This window comes from Oncorhynchus gorbuscha, linkage group LG13 (genome assembly GCF_021184085.1).
Source record: "Oncorhynchus gorbuscha isolate QuinsamMale2020 ecotype Even-year linkage group LG13, OgorEven_v1.0, whole genome shotgun sequence".
Taxonomy (NCBI): Eukaryota; Metazoa; Chordata; class Actinopteri; order Salmoniformes; family Salmonidae; genus Oncorhynchus; species Oncorhynchus gorbuscha.
Window position 1 is genome coordinate 83967552 of NC_060185.1, and position 16809 is coordinate 83984360.

General features: G+C 43.1%; 1 protein-coding gene across 1 annotated transcript in view; it reads left to right on the top strand.

Moving 5' to 3' along the window:
- Positions 1–16250, top strand: part of LOC123993628 (monocarboxylate transporter 8-like) — a 30683-nt gene extending 14433 nt beyond the window's left edge. The window contains exons 2-8 of the mRNA XM_046295976.1: positions 3524–3668; positions 7793–8030; positions 8173–8427; positions 11789–11932; positions 12409–12637; positions 14501–14767; positions 15034–16250. Coding sequence (XP_046151932.1) covers positions 3524–3668; positions 7793–8030; positions 8173–8427; positions 11789–11932; positions 12409–12637; positions 14501–14751 — 1262 coding nt within the window. The 3' untranslated portion in view covers positions 14752–14767; positions 15034–16250. The remainder of the gene's footprint in view (positions 1–3523; positions 3669–7792; positions 8031–8172; positions 8428–11788; positions 11933–12408; positions 12638–14500; positions 14768–15033) is intronic.
- Positions 16251–16809: the final 559 nt, after the last annotated feature.

The window sequence follows — 16809 nt, forward strand, 5'->3', positions numbered from 1 at the left end:
CCAGATCAGTGGTTATTAAACGGGTTACATAAGGTGGGTACAGCATGTTTCTACATGCAGATAAGTCATATTGAGAAGCCTACTGCGTGTTTTATACAGGTCAACTAAGGATTCTGCATGTTTCTATGCAGTGCAGGTTAACCCTACTGTGCACAAATGTACAGCATGATATTATTATAGATCAATGGTTATTCTATAGGTTATATAATGAGGGTACAGCATGATATTATTATAGATCAATGGTTATTCTATAGGTTATATAATGAGGGTACAGTATGATATTATTATAGATCAATGGTTATTCTATAGGTTATATAATGAGGGTACAGCTTGCTATTATTATAGATCAATGGTTATTCTATAGGTTATATAATGAGGGTACAGCATGATATTATTATAGATCAATGGTTATTCTATAGGTTATATAATGAGGGTACAGCTTGCTATTATTATAGATCAATGGTTATTCTATAGGTTATATAATGAGGGTACAGCTTGCTATTATTATAGATCAATGGTTATTCTATAGGTTATATAATGAGGGCACAGCATGATATTATTATAGATCAATGGTTATTCTATAGGTTATATAATGAGGGTACAGCTTGCTATTATTATAGATCAATGGTTATTCTATAGGTTGTATAATGAGGGTACAGCATTTTTCTACATGCAGATGAGCCTTATTGAGAAGCCTACTGCAGGTTTTCTACAGGATATCAGTTACAGCATGTGTATAAATAGGTGAACCTTACTGTTTTCTACAGGATATCAGTTACAGCATGTGTATAAATAGGTGAACCTTACTGCTGTGGTTATGAGCACCATTTCGAAATGAACAGGTTAGATCGTGCTGACGTGTTCTTCTGCAGGACACACACGTGGGCTTCTGGAGGTTGTCAACGGGTTCCTTGTGAAAGTTTGAGGTTGTACACAGGTTGTAAATATGTTGCGGACAGGGCATAGACAGGTAACAGACATGTTGTACTTTAGATAGACTGTCCAGGAATCACAGACCTTCAGAAAGTATTCAGACCCCTTGACCTTTCCCACATTTTGTTATGTTACAGCCTTATTCTAAAATAGATTAGATGTGTTTTCCCCTCATCAATCTACACACAATACCCCATAATCACAAAGCAAAAAACATGTTTTATTAATTTTTGAAAATGCATATAAAAACTGTATTCAGACCCAAAGAGTACTTTGTTGAAGAACCTTGGCAGGGATTACAGCATTGAGCCTTCTTGGGTATGACGCTACAAGCTGGGGAGTTTCTCCCATTCTTCTCTGCAGATCCTCTCAAGCTCTGTCAGGATGGATGGGGAGCATTGCTGCACAGCTATTTTCAGGTCTCTCCAGAGATGTTCGATCAGATTCTGGCTCAGCCACTCAAGGACATTCAGAGACTTGTCCCGAAGCCTTCTCCTGCATTGTCTTGGCTGTGTGCTTAGGGTTGTTGTCCTGTTGGAAGCTGAACCTTCACCCCAGTCTGAGGTCCTGAGCCCTCTGGAGCAGGTTTCATTAAGGATCTCTCTGTACTTTGCTCTGTTAATCTTTCGCTTGATCCTGACTAGTCTCCCAGTCCCTGCTGCTGAAAAACATCTCCACAGCATGATGCTACCACCACCATAAAAAATGTTATTTCACCTTTATTTAGCCAGGAAGGCCAGCTGAAAACAAGTTCTCCTTTACAACTGCGACCTGGCCAAGATAAAGCAAAGCAGTGCGACAAAAAACAACAACACAGAGTTACACATGGGATAAACAAAAGTACAGTCAATAACACAATAGAAAAATCTATATATAGTGTGTGCAAATGGAGTAAGGAGTAAATAAAAACAATATGGGGATGAGATGGGTAGTTGGATGGGCTATTTACAGATGGGCTGTGTACAGCTGCAGCGATCTGTAAGCTTCTCAGATTGCTGATGCTTAAAGTTACCGAGGCAGATGTAAGTCTCCAACTTCAGCGATTTTTGCAATTCGTTCCAGTCATTGGCAGCAAAGAACTGGAAGGAAAGGCGGCCAAAGGAAGTGTTCACTTTGGGGATGACCAGTGAGATATACCTACTGGAGCACATGCCACGGGTGGATGTTATTATGGTGACCAGTGAGCTGAGATAAGGCGGAGCTTTACCTAGCATAGACTTATAGATGACCTGGAGCCAGTGAGGGCCAGCCGACGAGGGCCAGCCGATGAGAACATACAGGTCGCAGTGGTGGGTAGTATATGGGGCTTTGGTGACAAAGGATGGCACTGTGATAGACTGCATCCAGTTTGCTGAGTAGAGTGTTGGACGCTATTTTGTAGATGACATCGGCGAAGTCTAGGATCAATAGGATAGTCAGTTTTACGAGGGCATGTTTGGCAGCATGAGTGAAGGATGCTTTGTTGAGAAATAGGAAGCTGATTCTAGATTTAATTTTGGATTGCAGATGCTTAATGTGAGTCTGGAAGGAGAGTTTACAGTTTAACCAGACACCTAGGTATTTGTAGTTGTCCACATATCCTAAGTCAGAACCGTCCAGAGTAGTGATGCTAGACGAGCGGGCAGGTGCGGGCAGCGATCGGTTGAAGTGCATGCATTTAGTTTTACTCACATTTAAGAGCAGTTGGAGGCCACGGAAGAAGTGTTGTATGGCATTGAATCTCGTTTGGAGGTTAGTTAACACAGTGTCCAAAGAAGGGCCAGATGTATACAGAATGGTGTTGTCTGCATAGAGGTGGATCAAGGAATAACCCTCAGCAAGAGCGACATCATTGATGTATACAGAGAAAAGAGTCGGCCCGAGGATTTGAATCCTGTGGCACCCCCATCACGACTGCCAGAGGTCCGGACAAGAGGCCCTCAGATTTGACAAACTGAACTCTGTCTGAGAAGTAGTTGGTGAACCAGGCGAGGCAGTCATTTGAGAAACCAAGGCTGTTGAGTCTGCCAATAATAATGCGGGGATTGACAGAGTCGAAAGGTCGATGAAGACGGCTGCACGGTACTGTCTTTTATCGATGGTGGTTATGATATCTTTTAGTACCATGAGCGTGGCTGAGGTCCACCCATGACCAGCTCGGAAGCCGGATTGTACAGCAGAGAAGGTACTTTGGGATTCAAAATGGTCAGTGATCTGTTTATTAACTTGGCTTTCAAAGACTTTAGAAAGGCAGGGCAGAATGGATTTAGATCTGTAACAGTTTGGGTATAGAGTGTCACCCCTTTGAAGAGGGGGATGACCACGGCAGCTTTCCAATCTTTAGAAATAATTGGAAAAAGTCAAGAGGTCTGAATATTTTCCAAACGCACCTTTTGAGCGTGTCAATGTTGAAAATAACCATGTATTCATGTGTGGATTATATTAACCATTTTCTCTGTCCCCATCCCCTCTCCACCTGCCCTCCTCTTTTTCTTACCTGTCCCATCTCACACAACCTTCAATCTCCCTCCCTCCCTGCCACCCTACCTCCACCCCTACCTCTTCCTGACCTGTCTCTACCTCCCCCCCTCCCTCTCCTACCTCCCTCCAGCCTGGGTGGGGGCCCTGGCGATGGGCATGATCTTCTTCTGTTCCCCGGTGGTCTCCATGTTCACAGATCACTTCGGCTGCAGGAAGACAGCTGTGGGCGGGGCCACCGTGGCCTTCATCGGACTCCTCAGCACTGCCTTCGCAAAGTAAGACAACCTTCTGTTCTAGAGCCCTTCTGGAACCCTCCAAACTTTCTAGAATCATTAGAACACTCCACACCTTCTATAACTATTACAGTGCCTTGCGAAAGTATTCGGCCCCCTTGAACTTTGCGACCTTTTGCCACATTTCAGGCTTCAAACATAAAGATATAAAACTGTATTTTTTTGTGAAGAATCAACAACAAGTGGGACACAATCATGAAGTGGAATGACATTTATTGGATATTTCAAACTTTTTTAACAAATCAAAAACTGAAAAATTGGGCGTGCAAAATTATTCAGCCCCTTTACTTTCAGTGCTGCAAACTCTCTCCAGAAGTTCAGTGAGGATCTCTGAATGATCCAATGTTGACCTAAATGACTAATGATAATAAATGCAATCCACCTGTGTGTAATCAAGTCTCCGTATAAATGCACCTGCACTGTGATAGTCTCAGAGGTCCATTAAAAGCGCAGAGAGCATCATGAAGAACAAGGAACACACCAGGCAGGTCCGAGATACTGTTGTGAAGAAGTTTAAAGCCGGATTTGGATACCAAAATATTTCCCAAGCTTTAAATGTCCCAAGGAGCACTGTGCAAGCGATAATATTTAAATGGAAGGAGTATCAGACCACTGCAAATCTACCAAGACCTGGCCGTCCCTCTAAACTTTCAGCTCATACAAGGAGAAGACTGATCAGAGATGCAGCCAAGAGGCCCATGATCACTCTGGATGAACTGCAGAGATCTACAGCTGAGGTGGGAGACTCTGTCCATAGGACAACAATCAGTCGTGTATTGCACAAATCTGGCCTTTATGGAAGAGTGGCAAGAAGAAAGCCATTTCTTAAAGATATCCATAAAAAGTGTTGTTTAAAGTTTGCCAAAAGCCACCTGGGAGACACACCAAACATGTGGAAGAAGGTGCTCTGGTCAGATGAAACCAAAATTGAACTTTTTGGCAACAATGCAAAACGTTATGTTTGGCATAAAAGCAACACAGACCATCACCCTGAACACACCATCCCCACTGTCAAACGTGGTGGTGGCAGCATCATGGTTTGGGCCTGCTTTTCTTCAGCAGGGACAGGGAAGATGGTTAAAATTGATGGGAAGATGGATGGATGGAGCCAAATACAAGGTGTTCAACCTTCCCAAGTTCTCTCACGTCACCCCGCTCCTCCGTTCTCTCCACTGGCTTCCAGTTGAAGCTCGCATCCGCTACAAGACCATGGTGCTTGCCTACGGAGCTGTGAGGGGAACGGCACCTCAGTACCTCCAGGCTCTGATCAGGCCCTACACCCAAACAAGGGCACTGCGTTCATCCACCTCTGGCCTGCTCGCCTCCCTACCACTGAGGAAGTACAGCTCCCGCTCAGCCCAGTCAAAACTGTTCGCTGCTCTGGCCCCCCAATGGTGGAACAAACTCCCTCACGACGCCAGGACAGCGGAGTCAATCACCACCTTCCGGAGACACCTGAAACCCCACCTCTTTAAGGAATACCTAGGATAGGATAAGTATTCCCTCTCCCCCCCCCTTTAAGATTTAGATGCACTATTGTAAAGTGACTGTTCCACTGGATGTCATAAGGTGAATGCACCAATTTGTAAGTCGCTCTGGATAAGAGCGTCTGCTAAATGACTTAAATGTAATGTAAATGTAAAACCTGATGGAGTCTGCAAAAGACCTGAGACTGGGACGGAGATTTGTCTTCCAACAAGACAATGATCCAAAACATAAAGCAAAATCTACAATGGAATGGTTCAAAAATAAAAAATATCCAGGTGTTGGAATGGCCAAGTCAAAGTCCAGACCTGAATCCAATCAAGAATCTGTGGAAAAAACTGAAAACTGCTGTTCACAAATGCTCTCCATCCAACCTCACTGAGCTCGAGCTGTTTTGCAAGGAGGAATGGAAAAAAATTTCAGTCTCTCAATGTGCAAAACTGATAGAGACAATACCCCAAGCGACTTACAGCTGTAATCGCAGCAAAAGGTGGCGCTACAAAGTATTAACTTAAGGGGGCTGAAAAATTTTGCACGCCCAATTTTTCCGTTTTTGATTTGTTAAAAAAGTTAGAAACATCCAATAAATGTCGTTCCACTTCATGATTGTGTCCCACTTGTTGTTGATTCTTCACAAAAAAATATAGTTTTATATCTTTGTTTGAAGCCTGAAATGTGGCAAACGGTCGCAAAGTTCAAGGGGGCCGAATACTTTCGCAAGGCACTGTATAACCCATCTCCTCTAGAGCCCTTCTAGAACCCTTCAACTCTCCTTGAATGTTTTGCCAATCCTTTTGCCTCTCATATCATTTACACGTCCTGCCCTCAGTGACCTGAGAATGACACATTCATGCTAAGGTGTCACAGGCTCTGTTCCATATTGACACTAACTTACTGCTTATAAGAAAGTGATTTATTTTATATATATTCTAGGTGCTATGTTATGCTAGTGTGGGTAGTGTGGAACATCGCACAGTACTGAGAATGCTACCTCTTCACCCATTATAATTAAAACTAGTTTTGCATTGTTTACTTACAGTTCAAGTAGGAAGTTTACATACACTTAGGTTGGAGTCATTAAAACTCGTTTTTCAACCACTCCACAAATGTATTGTTGACAATCTATAGTTTTGACAAGTCGGTTAGGACATCTACTTTGTGCATGACACAAGTCATTTTTCCAACAATTGTTTACAGACAGATTATTTCACTTATAATTCACTGTATCACAATTCCAGTGGGTCAGAAGTTTACATACACCAAGTTGCCTGTGCCTTTAAATAGCTTGGAAAATTCCAGAAAATGTCATGGCTTTAGAACTTCTGATAGGCTAATTGACATCATTTGAGTCAATTGAAGGTGTACCTGTGGATGGATTTCAAGGCCTACCTTCAAACGCAGTGCCTCTTTGCTTGACATCATGGGAAAATCAAAAGAAATCAGCCAAGACCTCAGAAAACAAATTGTAGACCTCCACAAGTCTGGTTCATCCTTGGGAGCAATTTCCAAATGCCTGAAGGTACCACGTCCATCTGTATAAACAATAGTGCACAAGTATAAACACCATGGGACCACACAGCCATCATACCACTCAGGAAGGTGACGAGTTCTGACTCCTCGAGATAATCGTACTTTGGTGTGAAAAGTGCAAATAATTCCCAGAACAACAGCGAAGGTCCTTGTGAAGATGCTGGAGGAAACAGGTACAAAAGTATCTATATCCACAGTAAAAAACCCAGACTACGCTTTGCAACTGCACATGGGGACAAAGATCATACTTTTTGGAGAAATGTCCTCTGGTCTGATGAAACAAAAATAGAACTGTTTGGCCATAATGACCATCGTTATGTTTGGAGGATAAAGGGGGATGTTTGCAAGCCGAAGAACACCATCACAACTGTGAAGCACGGGGGTGGCAGCATCATGTTGTGGTGGTGCTTTGCTGCAGGAGGGACTGGTGCACTTCACAAAATAGATGGCATCATGAGGCAGGAAAACTATGTGGATATATTGAAGCAACATTTCAAGATTTGAGTCAGGAAGTTAAAGCTTGGTCAGGTGTTGGGTGGATGGACAATGGGCAATGATGGACATTCTTCCAAAGTTGTGGCAAAATGGCTTAAGAACAACAAAGTCAAGGTATTGGAGTGGCCGTCACAAAGCCCTGACCTCAATCATATAAAACATTTGTGTGCAAAACTGAAAAAGCGTGTGCGAGCAAGGAGGCCTACAAACCTGACTCAGTTACACCAGCTTTGTCAGGAGGAATGGGACAAAATTCACCCAACTTATTGTGGGAAGCTTTTGGAAGGCTACCTGAAATGTTTGACCCAAGTTAAACAATTTAAAGGCAATGCTACCAAATACTAATTGAGTGCATGTAAACTTCTGACCCACTGGGAATGTGATGAAAGAAATTAAAGCTGAAATAAATCATTCTCTCTACTATTTTTCTGACATTTCACATTCTCAAAATAAAGTGGTGATCCTAACTGACCGAAGACAGGGAATTTTTACTAGGAATAAATGTCAGGAATTGGGAAAACCTGTGTTCAAATGTATTTGGCTAAGGTGTATGTAAACTTCCGACTTCAACTGTACCTCTACTCCTGCCCGCCCAGGTCCCTCAGCCTGCGGTATTTCACCTATGGGATCCTGTTTGGATGTGGCTCGTCCTTTGCCTTCCAGCCCTCCCTGGTGATCCTGGGCCACTACTTCCGGCGGCGGCTTGGCCTGGCCAACGGCGTGGTGACGGCTGGCAGCAGCCTGTTCTCCATGGGCCTCCCAGTGCTGCTCACCAAGGTGGCAGAGCCGCTGGGCCTCAGAAGAACCTTCCAGATCCTCAGCCTCTTCATGCTGGTACTGTTGTGATGTGATCATCCATGACACTGCCTTTTTGTTTACATCTTACAGATTTTTTTTTGAATGATGTAACTCGTTGAAGTAAAGGTTAAATTCGACTTTGAACAAGTGTTCATTTTCAATCTCATCAACAAAACAGGTCCAGGCCCTGCTGGCCCTGACCTTCAGACCCCTGCTGCCCCAGAGAGTTCCAATGGGACCACTAGGACCAGGGGGCCCTGTCGGGTCAACGCCTCAGCAAGGAGCCACTGCCCGAGGCAGCCGCTGGAGCAGGGCGCTGATCCAGGTCAGGAAGGCCTTTAACCTGAAGGTGTTCCACATCGTCACCTACCGGGTGTGGGCGTTCGGGGTTGCTACGGCCGTGCTGGGTTACTTTGTGCCCTACATCCACTTGGTAAGGGCTCAGGGACCATCAATATAATTTCTTGAAGATTTTACCATGTTCTTTACCATGTTCCCATCTCGTTGTGTTGTATTTAGGGCACCGTTTTCAGAGACACCTGTGCTGTGAGTGAAATTATAATGATAGAATTATAATAATCTGCAGCACAATTTATGATGTGTATCCTTTCCATTTCCATTTAGAATGTTGCTGTTTTTGCGAGGGGAAATAATGTCGCCCTTACTGATTTTAGTGTCACCTTGATTGCCATGTTACTCTATGTTGGAAAACTAAACTTTCCAACCAAAAGTTCAAGTCAACTTCAGAGGAAATCTGTAATATTGTTGTGTATGTTAGGTTACATTGTGTGTTGGGTTAGGTTGTCATATTGTGTCAGACAAACCCACTTATCTAAAATAGTGACATTGTTGCATGGTGATGTAAGGACTATCAAGGAGACACCTTGTCACAGCAGTATGTTTATGAAAACTCCTGGAGGGATGAGGAAGGAGGACAGAAGGAAAAAAGGAGGGAGGGAAGAAGTAGAAAAAGGGAGAGAGATGGGGGGGAAGAGAAGGGGGCGGTAGATGTCTAGTGTGACGTTCCGCTACATCTTAGATGTTTAGGCAGCCTCCCCACTGCCTGTCCTGTTTTCTCAGGCCCCAGAGCCAGTCCCAGATGTAAACAAAGCCACCGGCTTTTGTTGTGTGAGCGCCCATGCTGCTAAACTGACTCCGGAAGCTCTTTGCTTTAGGTCAGCCCTAAACATGGGTATCCTATGGCCCTTGATGTTATTCTGGTGCCATGTAGTGCAGTATCAAAGCAGAGGAAACATTTCACATGAACTTGATAGGGGAGAGAAGCTTCTGGTCAGGAAAGGACTTCAGAGGGTTTTGTGTTTTGGATCAGATTCAGGTGTTGGGTGGAGAGGAGAGAAGGGAAATTATTCACCTATAGCTCCGCCCCTTCCTGCTTCACTGTTTAAGGGTCTTCTGAGAGGAGGACGTGGATGAAAACATTTGTTATTCCAAAGAATGGTTATGGAAGTTTGGAATGTTATAAAGGAGAACAAATTCCAGTTTCTAACACGACTCGGGATGAGACCCAAATGCAGACACAGGAGGCAGACCGTTTGAATCTCAGATGTTTATTACAAAACAGGGGGCAGACAAACAGAAGGTCCAGGGCAGGCAGAGGTCAGTAATCCAAGGCAGCATCAATCGGGGACAGAACGGCAGGCAGGCTCAGGGTCAGGCCAGGCAGAATGGTCAGAAACGGGAGGACTAGAAAACAGACACTAGAGATACGGGAAAGCACGCTGGTAAGATTTGACAAGACAAGATGAACTGGCAACAGACCAACAGAAAAAGCAGGTATAAGTACACAGGATAATGGGGGTAAATGGGAGACACCTGGTGGGGGGTGGAGATGAGCACACAACGGATCAAACAGTTAAGGGTGTGACAGTTTCTCCACTGAAATCCCTTCACCAAGATTGCAATCAATGTCCTTGATGTATGATGATTTCAACATGGGAATAACACACATGAAAGAATCCATGATCACATGCACCTTTGAGGCGTAATTCTTTTTTTTTTACTGTTTTGTTTGGCTGCTTCCAACCCCTCAGTGTTTGTATGTTTCCAGGGGTTTTGGTTTGAAAGCAACAAGACACCTTTCCGTCATCTTGAATTTAAGCCTACTAGAAAGTGTGTGCCCTTTGGCCTGGAGGGAAGCAAAAGTAATTCACCTACCTAAGAATAGTAAAGCCCCTTTAACTGGCTCAAATAGCCAACCAATCAGTTACCAACCCTTAGTAAACATTTGTTCAAAAAAATGTGTTTAACCAGAAACAATGCTTTTTAACAGTAAACAAATTGTCAACAGACTTTCAGCACGCGTACTGGGAAGGACATTCAACAAGCACAGCACTTACACAAATGACTGATGATTGGCTGAGAGAAATTGATGGTAAAAATATTGTGGGTGCTGTTTTGTTAGTCTTCAGTGTGGCTTTTGACATCATCGATCATAGTCTATTGCTATAAAAACATATGTGTTATGGCTTTACACACCCTTCTATATTGTGGATAAAGAGTTACTTGTTTAACAGAACACAGATGGTTTTCTTTAATGGAAGCCTCTCCAACAAAATCCAGGTAGAATCAGGAATTCCCCAAGGCAGCTGTCTAGGCCCCTTTACTTTTTTCAATCTTTACTAACAACATGCCACTGGCTTTGAGTAAAACCAATGTGTCTATGTATGCGGATGACTCAACACTATATACTCAGCTACCACAGTGACTGAAATGACAGCAACACTTAACAAAGAGCTGCAGTTAGTTTCAGAATGGGTGGCAAGGAATAAGTTAGTCCTAAATATTAAAAAATCTTAAAGTATTGTATTTGGGACAAATCATTCACTAAACCTTAAAGTTCAGCTTAATCTTATAATGAATAATGTGGAAATTGAGCAAGTTGTCAACTGTCATGATCAGAATATATTGATACAACAGTAGCTAAGATCGGGAGAGGTCTGTCGATAATAAAGCGCTGCTCTAACTTAACAGCACTATCGACAAGGCAGGTCCTACAGGCCCTAGTTTTGTCACACCTGGACTACTGTTCAGTCTTGTGGTCAGGTTCCACAAAGAGGAACTTAGGAAAATTGCAATTGGCTCAGAACAGGGCAGCACGGCTGGCCCTTGAATGTTCACATAGATCTAACATTAATAATATGCATGTCAATCTCTCCTGACTCAAAGTGGAGGAGAGATTGACTTCATCACTACTTGTATTTATGGGAGATATTGACATGTTGGATGCACTGAGCTGTCCGTTTTGAACTACTGGCACACAGCTCAGACACCCATGCATACCATACAAGAGAGGCCACCGGAGATCTCTTCACAGTCCCCAAGTCCAGAACAGACTTTGGGAGGGGCACAGTACAACATAGATCCATGACTACATGAAACTCTATTCCACATCAAATAACTGATGCAAGAAGTAGAATCAGATTTTTTTTTTAAACAGCTAAAAATACACCTTATGGAACAGTGGAGACTGTGAAGCAACACAGACACATGCATACACACACACACACGATAACATACGCACTTTACACACATGTACACATGTATGTTCTCTTATAGATATGTGGTACTAGAGTAGAGGCCTGAGGGCACACACTTAATATGTTGTGAAATCTGTTATGAATGTGTTGTAATGTTTTTTACATGTATAACTGCCTTCATTTTGCTGGACTGTAGGCAGTGTAGCTGCTGCCTTGGCATCAGATAATGGGGATCCATCATAAATACAAATCTGAAAAAATGGACATGAAAGTATTCCGCTTGTTCTTTTCCACCAGATGAACTTTGTAAAAGAGCAGTTCAAGGAGACCCAGAAAGAGTGGATCTTGTTGGTGTGTATAGGAGCCTCATCTGGCGTGGGGCGCCTCCTCTTCGGGAAAGTAGGAGACCTCATTCCCGGAGCCAAGAAGATCTGGATGCAGGTGAGGTAACCTTCTTCAGCATCTCATTGTCAGCTTAATTTGAACAAATTCAGATTTTAAATATGGGTTAGCACATCAGCCACATCCCCTTAGTTTTTTCCATGAATGGTGATGGCAATTAACAACTTCAAATCTATTACTATTTCTGGTCAAATCCATTGGTCAAATACTTGTTGAGCTTCATTTAGTTTACCCGGTAAAATGGAACCAATAGAATTGGTTGAAAGTTTATGATATGGATTTGACCCGTTGGTTGCCATATTGCCATCTTGGTTGGTTACTTTGTAGTTTCTGTATAAAGTGGAAGAGTTTATAAGGGACAAGGTATTAGTCAGGAGAGATGTATTGGACAACATTAACCTAAGACTCTCTGACACGTTACACAATGAGAGTGAGTTACTTTGGATAAAATTGTCTGCTAAATGGCATTCATTATTATGTGTTTATTATATTGTCTCTGCTCTTCTCTCCCCTAGTCGGTGTCGTTCATGGTGCTGGGGCTGATGTCCATGATGATCCCCCAGTGCACTGTGTTCGAGGGGCTGATTGTGGTGTGTGTGTTCCTGGGGCTGTGTGACGGCTGCTTCATCACCATCATGGCTCCCATAGCCTTTGAGCTGGTGGGCCCCATGCAGGCCTCCCAGGCTATAGGATACCTACTGGGACTCATGGCCCTGCCCATGACTGCAGGACCCCCCATCGCTGGTGAGTACTATCGGTTCCTCAGTTTACTAAACACTGACATCAAAGATTTTAAATGGCAGGTGATAAAGAGATGGTTAACTGCTATCTGACAGGCAATCGCTGCTGAGTATCACCTCAAAACTTAGGAGTGCAAGCCAAGGTGATAAAGAGATGGTTAACTGCTATCTGACAGGCAATCGCTGCTGAGCATCACCTCAACTTTGGAGTGGAAGCCAAGGTGATAAAGAGATGGTTGCTTTCTCTTCGACAGGAACCTATTCCTTCCAATCGAGAAAAGTCAATTCTGTAGCTAGCATAGTGTTTCCATATAAGTCCTTTGAGGATACCCACATTCCATAGGGATTTCTAAACAGGGTAGGATTAGGATAATGTATTTTGTGTTTATCATGCCGTTGAGCTGACATGTCTCAGCCATATACATACATATATTCAGTGTGTTTATGTACATCATTGGTCTTGGCTCTGAATGGAGCTGGTCTACAGAGTAAATAGAATGAGTCTGCATCCCAAATGGAACCCTAGTCCCTATTCAGTGCACTCTTTTTCACAAGGGCCCATAGAGCTCTGGTCAAAAGTAGTGCACTATGTAGGGAATAGGGTGAAATTTGAGATGTTACAGGGCTGGTGATTTGTTACAGAGGGAATAAGATATAGTTGGAGTAGTAGTCTCGGATAGAGCATAGTTTAGCGATGTGTTGTTGACACTATGGCTGCATTGTCTGGGACTCTGCCACTCTCCACTGCCACCCTTCAGGCTCCACCACCAGTCCCCACATTCCTGTTCAGACCACCAGGGTGCTGTTCAGAGTGATGCAATGATTCTGATAGAAATGTATTACGTGGAACAAATATCATCAGTAATGTTGAATAGGAGTCATTTCATACATTATATTTCTATGTGCAACATTAAAAATAATAATAATACTTTGAGCTTTGCTTGAGTCTGCCCTGAGTGACAGATGTGCGGAGTTTGCATGCTGCACTTTAGTGAACTATTCCTTTGGTTAAATCACGCCAAGCAAGCTCAATCAAGCACGGATAAAGTATTTGAAAGATTTTTAATAATATTTGAACCCAGGTCTGTCTCCCGGCTCGTCCTCCTTCTCAGAGCCTCAGTGTTCTGTATTGACATTACGTCCTGTGAGGCCTGGCTGAATCTCTCTCTCTGCTTAGTGCCAGATGTTGGATGAGTTATCTACCTCGTTTCCAGCTCTTGTTTATGGCAGGGCCACTTAGCTAGCTCCTTACTGAGTATTTTGGCCAGTGTTCCCCATCACCCTGGACACACATTAGATACACTTTACTGAGGGTTTTCTTTTACAAAATGTTCCCCAATCTAGTGGTACTCATGGTTACCCTATAATAATAAAGCGTCTGACTGGAACTTCTTAGTCCACATTCACTCCTCACAGACACAGAGCAGCATTTAGGACTGCACTGTATTGTTTCTTGGAAGAACAGGCAAACCACTAAACTGACTTGAACAAACTCACACACTTATTAGAGATAATGATGCTGTACCACCTGACAGCCCTTGAGACTAATAAACTATGACTTAACTTCTTAGAGATGTTTATGACCGCTAATTATTAGTTCTGAGCTAGTTCCTGGAAGAAGAAAAGACAAACCGGTAAAACAACTTGAATCACCAAGATAGTGGGTGAATCTCATGGCACATTGGAGCTAAAGATCTAAAGCGCCTCCCCTCAGATCTTCTCCACCAATGAATTTTGAGAAAGATGTGTTGAGAGTGGACACAAGGAATCAAGGAAATACAATTGATACGCTCAGTGATTCTCTCTTGAATAACGAGTAGTGGTTCCATACACTACATCTGAAACCTCTCCCTCCCTTGTCCCCCAGGACTCCTGCATGACTACTGTGGTGATTACAATATGGCCTTCTACCTGGCAGGGGGCCCTCCCATCGTGGGGGGCATGGTGCTGTTCTTTGTGCCCCTGATACACCGACGGCAGCAGAGAGCCCTTGAGGGCCAGGGTGGGGGGCCGGAGGACCCCAGCACAGATCACATGCTGCCCCCGGCAGGAGGCCCCAAGGGCTGCTCTAATGGAGAAATGCTGCCTGGATACACCGACGTGGAGACACACATTTGAGTAGCACTACACTAAGGTATGAGAAGGGAGGTGTGTGTGTGTGTGTGTGTGTGTGTGTGTGTGTGTGTGTGTGTGTGTGTGTGTGTGTGTGTGTGTGTGTGTGTGTGTGTGTGTGTGTGTGTGTGTGTGTGTGTGTGTGTGTGTGTGTGTGTGTGTGTGTGTGTGTGTGTGTAGGCATGCATGCACACACACACACAGACACATACACACAAAGATCCTAGATTGAAATTATGGTCATCTTCTAATGTTGTCCTTCCTTCTCTCCGGAATTCTATTCACCAGCACCTGAGATCTGACCGTCCCTGCACCTCTTTCCTTCCCCTGGCCCCTAACCACGGACTACCTGCTGATGTACCTCTCAACCTCTGACACAGTTTCTATAGGAACCCTCCTCCTGTCTATAGGAAGCCCCCTCCTCTCTGAATGCCATTAGTTCCTTATAGGGATCCCTGTGGTCTAAGGAGAGAGGGGGAGAAGGTTTTTTGCCCTCTGAAGCAAAGGAGGAACACATCGCTGACCAACCTTGAACGAAGAGACAATTGGCATTATCATAGGATCTGGGCGTCACACAATCCAAAACAGTGTTATCTTTCCCTGTGGCTTTAAGCTCATCTAAAATGGGAATGCACACAATAGGTGTGTACCATTCAGAGCTGGGCACCAGGAAAAAATCATTTTAAAAATCCTATAGCATCTGGAGTCAGAGTATGTCAATTATTTAATATGCTTCAGTAGGTTTTTAAATGACAGATTATTCAGAAAGATAAATAGTAGTAGAGTAATTGAATGGAGTACTTTGTTCTACTCTGTCTAGACCACAAGCATCTCATACTTTATTTCATATGTTCCTTTTGTCTCTAGGTGTTTCATAATATAGGACATAGGAAAGATTTCAGTTATTATGACGACTTATTGCAGTTACATTTTACAAGTCTCAGTTTATTTTGTTTATGATAGACCAAGGAAGAACACATATCTGTTTCAGTTGTGAATTATACGATAGGTCTCCATGGTGATTCCCCCTTGGAAAAGCCACTAAAACAGTCACCTCAACCACATACGTCCTTATGCAGTTTTTCCATATGTAACCCGTGCCATGATGGAGCTACAAATGGAGCTACAGATGGAGCTACAGATGGAGAGCGCCAGACACAACAGATTATATACCGGCTTCACACTTTGTAGTCTTAAATCTAGTTTTTTAACAGTTATATTTCTAAGACTTTAAGTCAATCAAATTTGAATTGAAACTAAATACACCTCTCTGAGATGTTTTGCCAAATTTTTATTTACTCTTGCAGATTTGTTTTTATTGTTTTTAAGTTTCTACTGTTTTTCATTAGTTTTTACCGTCTGTTTCTTACAACGGCATTGTGATCCTGTTATTCAGATGGGGGTGAATCCTGACTTCCACTTTGAGAATCCCGTTGACGTCAATGTATGACTATGTGAAAACTCTACTTAAGTGAAAGTTTTACTTAATAAATGAAAGTTAGGATTCTCCCCATTGTCAGTCAAGAATTGAGCCATAGATCTCGATGGTCCGTGGTCTGAAATCTAGTGGTGCTAATAATGATAATGAATTATCCACTGATATACAGTTGTTGAGAAATAAGACACTGGCAGTTTATTAGAAAGAGAAATAACCTTTAGTCTGCCAGATTTTTTGCGAACAATCAAAATCTATATTAAGGGCATTGAGCTTAATTTTGAATTGAAAGGCCATCGTTTTTGCTGTGTGTGTGTGTTAGTTAGGGCATTGGGCCACAGACCACAGAATGATTGCCATTACATACATGCACTCATTGGCTATATCCTTTTTTCAGCCTGGTCCACATCAAACATCTTTGTTGATGAGTTTGCTGCTTCTTATCTTCAGATGACAGCATACTGTTTGTTGGGTTCATGTGTCGTCACGGTAATAACCAGATACTGCCTCATGGAGATTCTCACTCTAGTAGAGAAATTCATTAAATTGCAGTTGATGTTATGTTTTTTAAATGTTAAGCGGACCACTTACCTCCTTGAGATTACATTTTCCGCATGACAGAGTGGTTG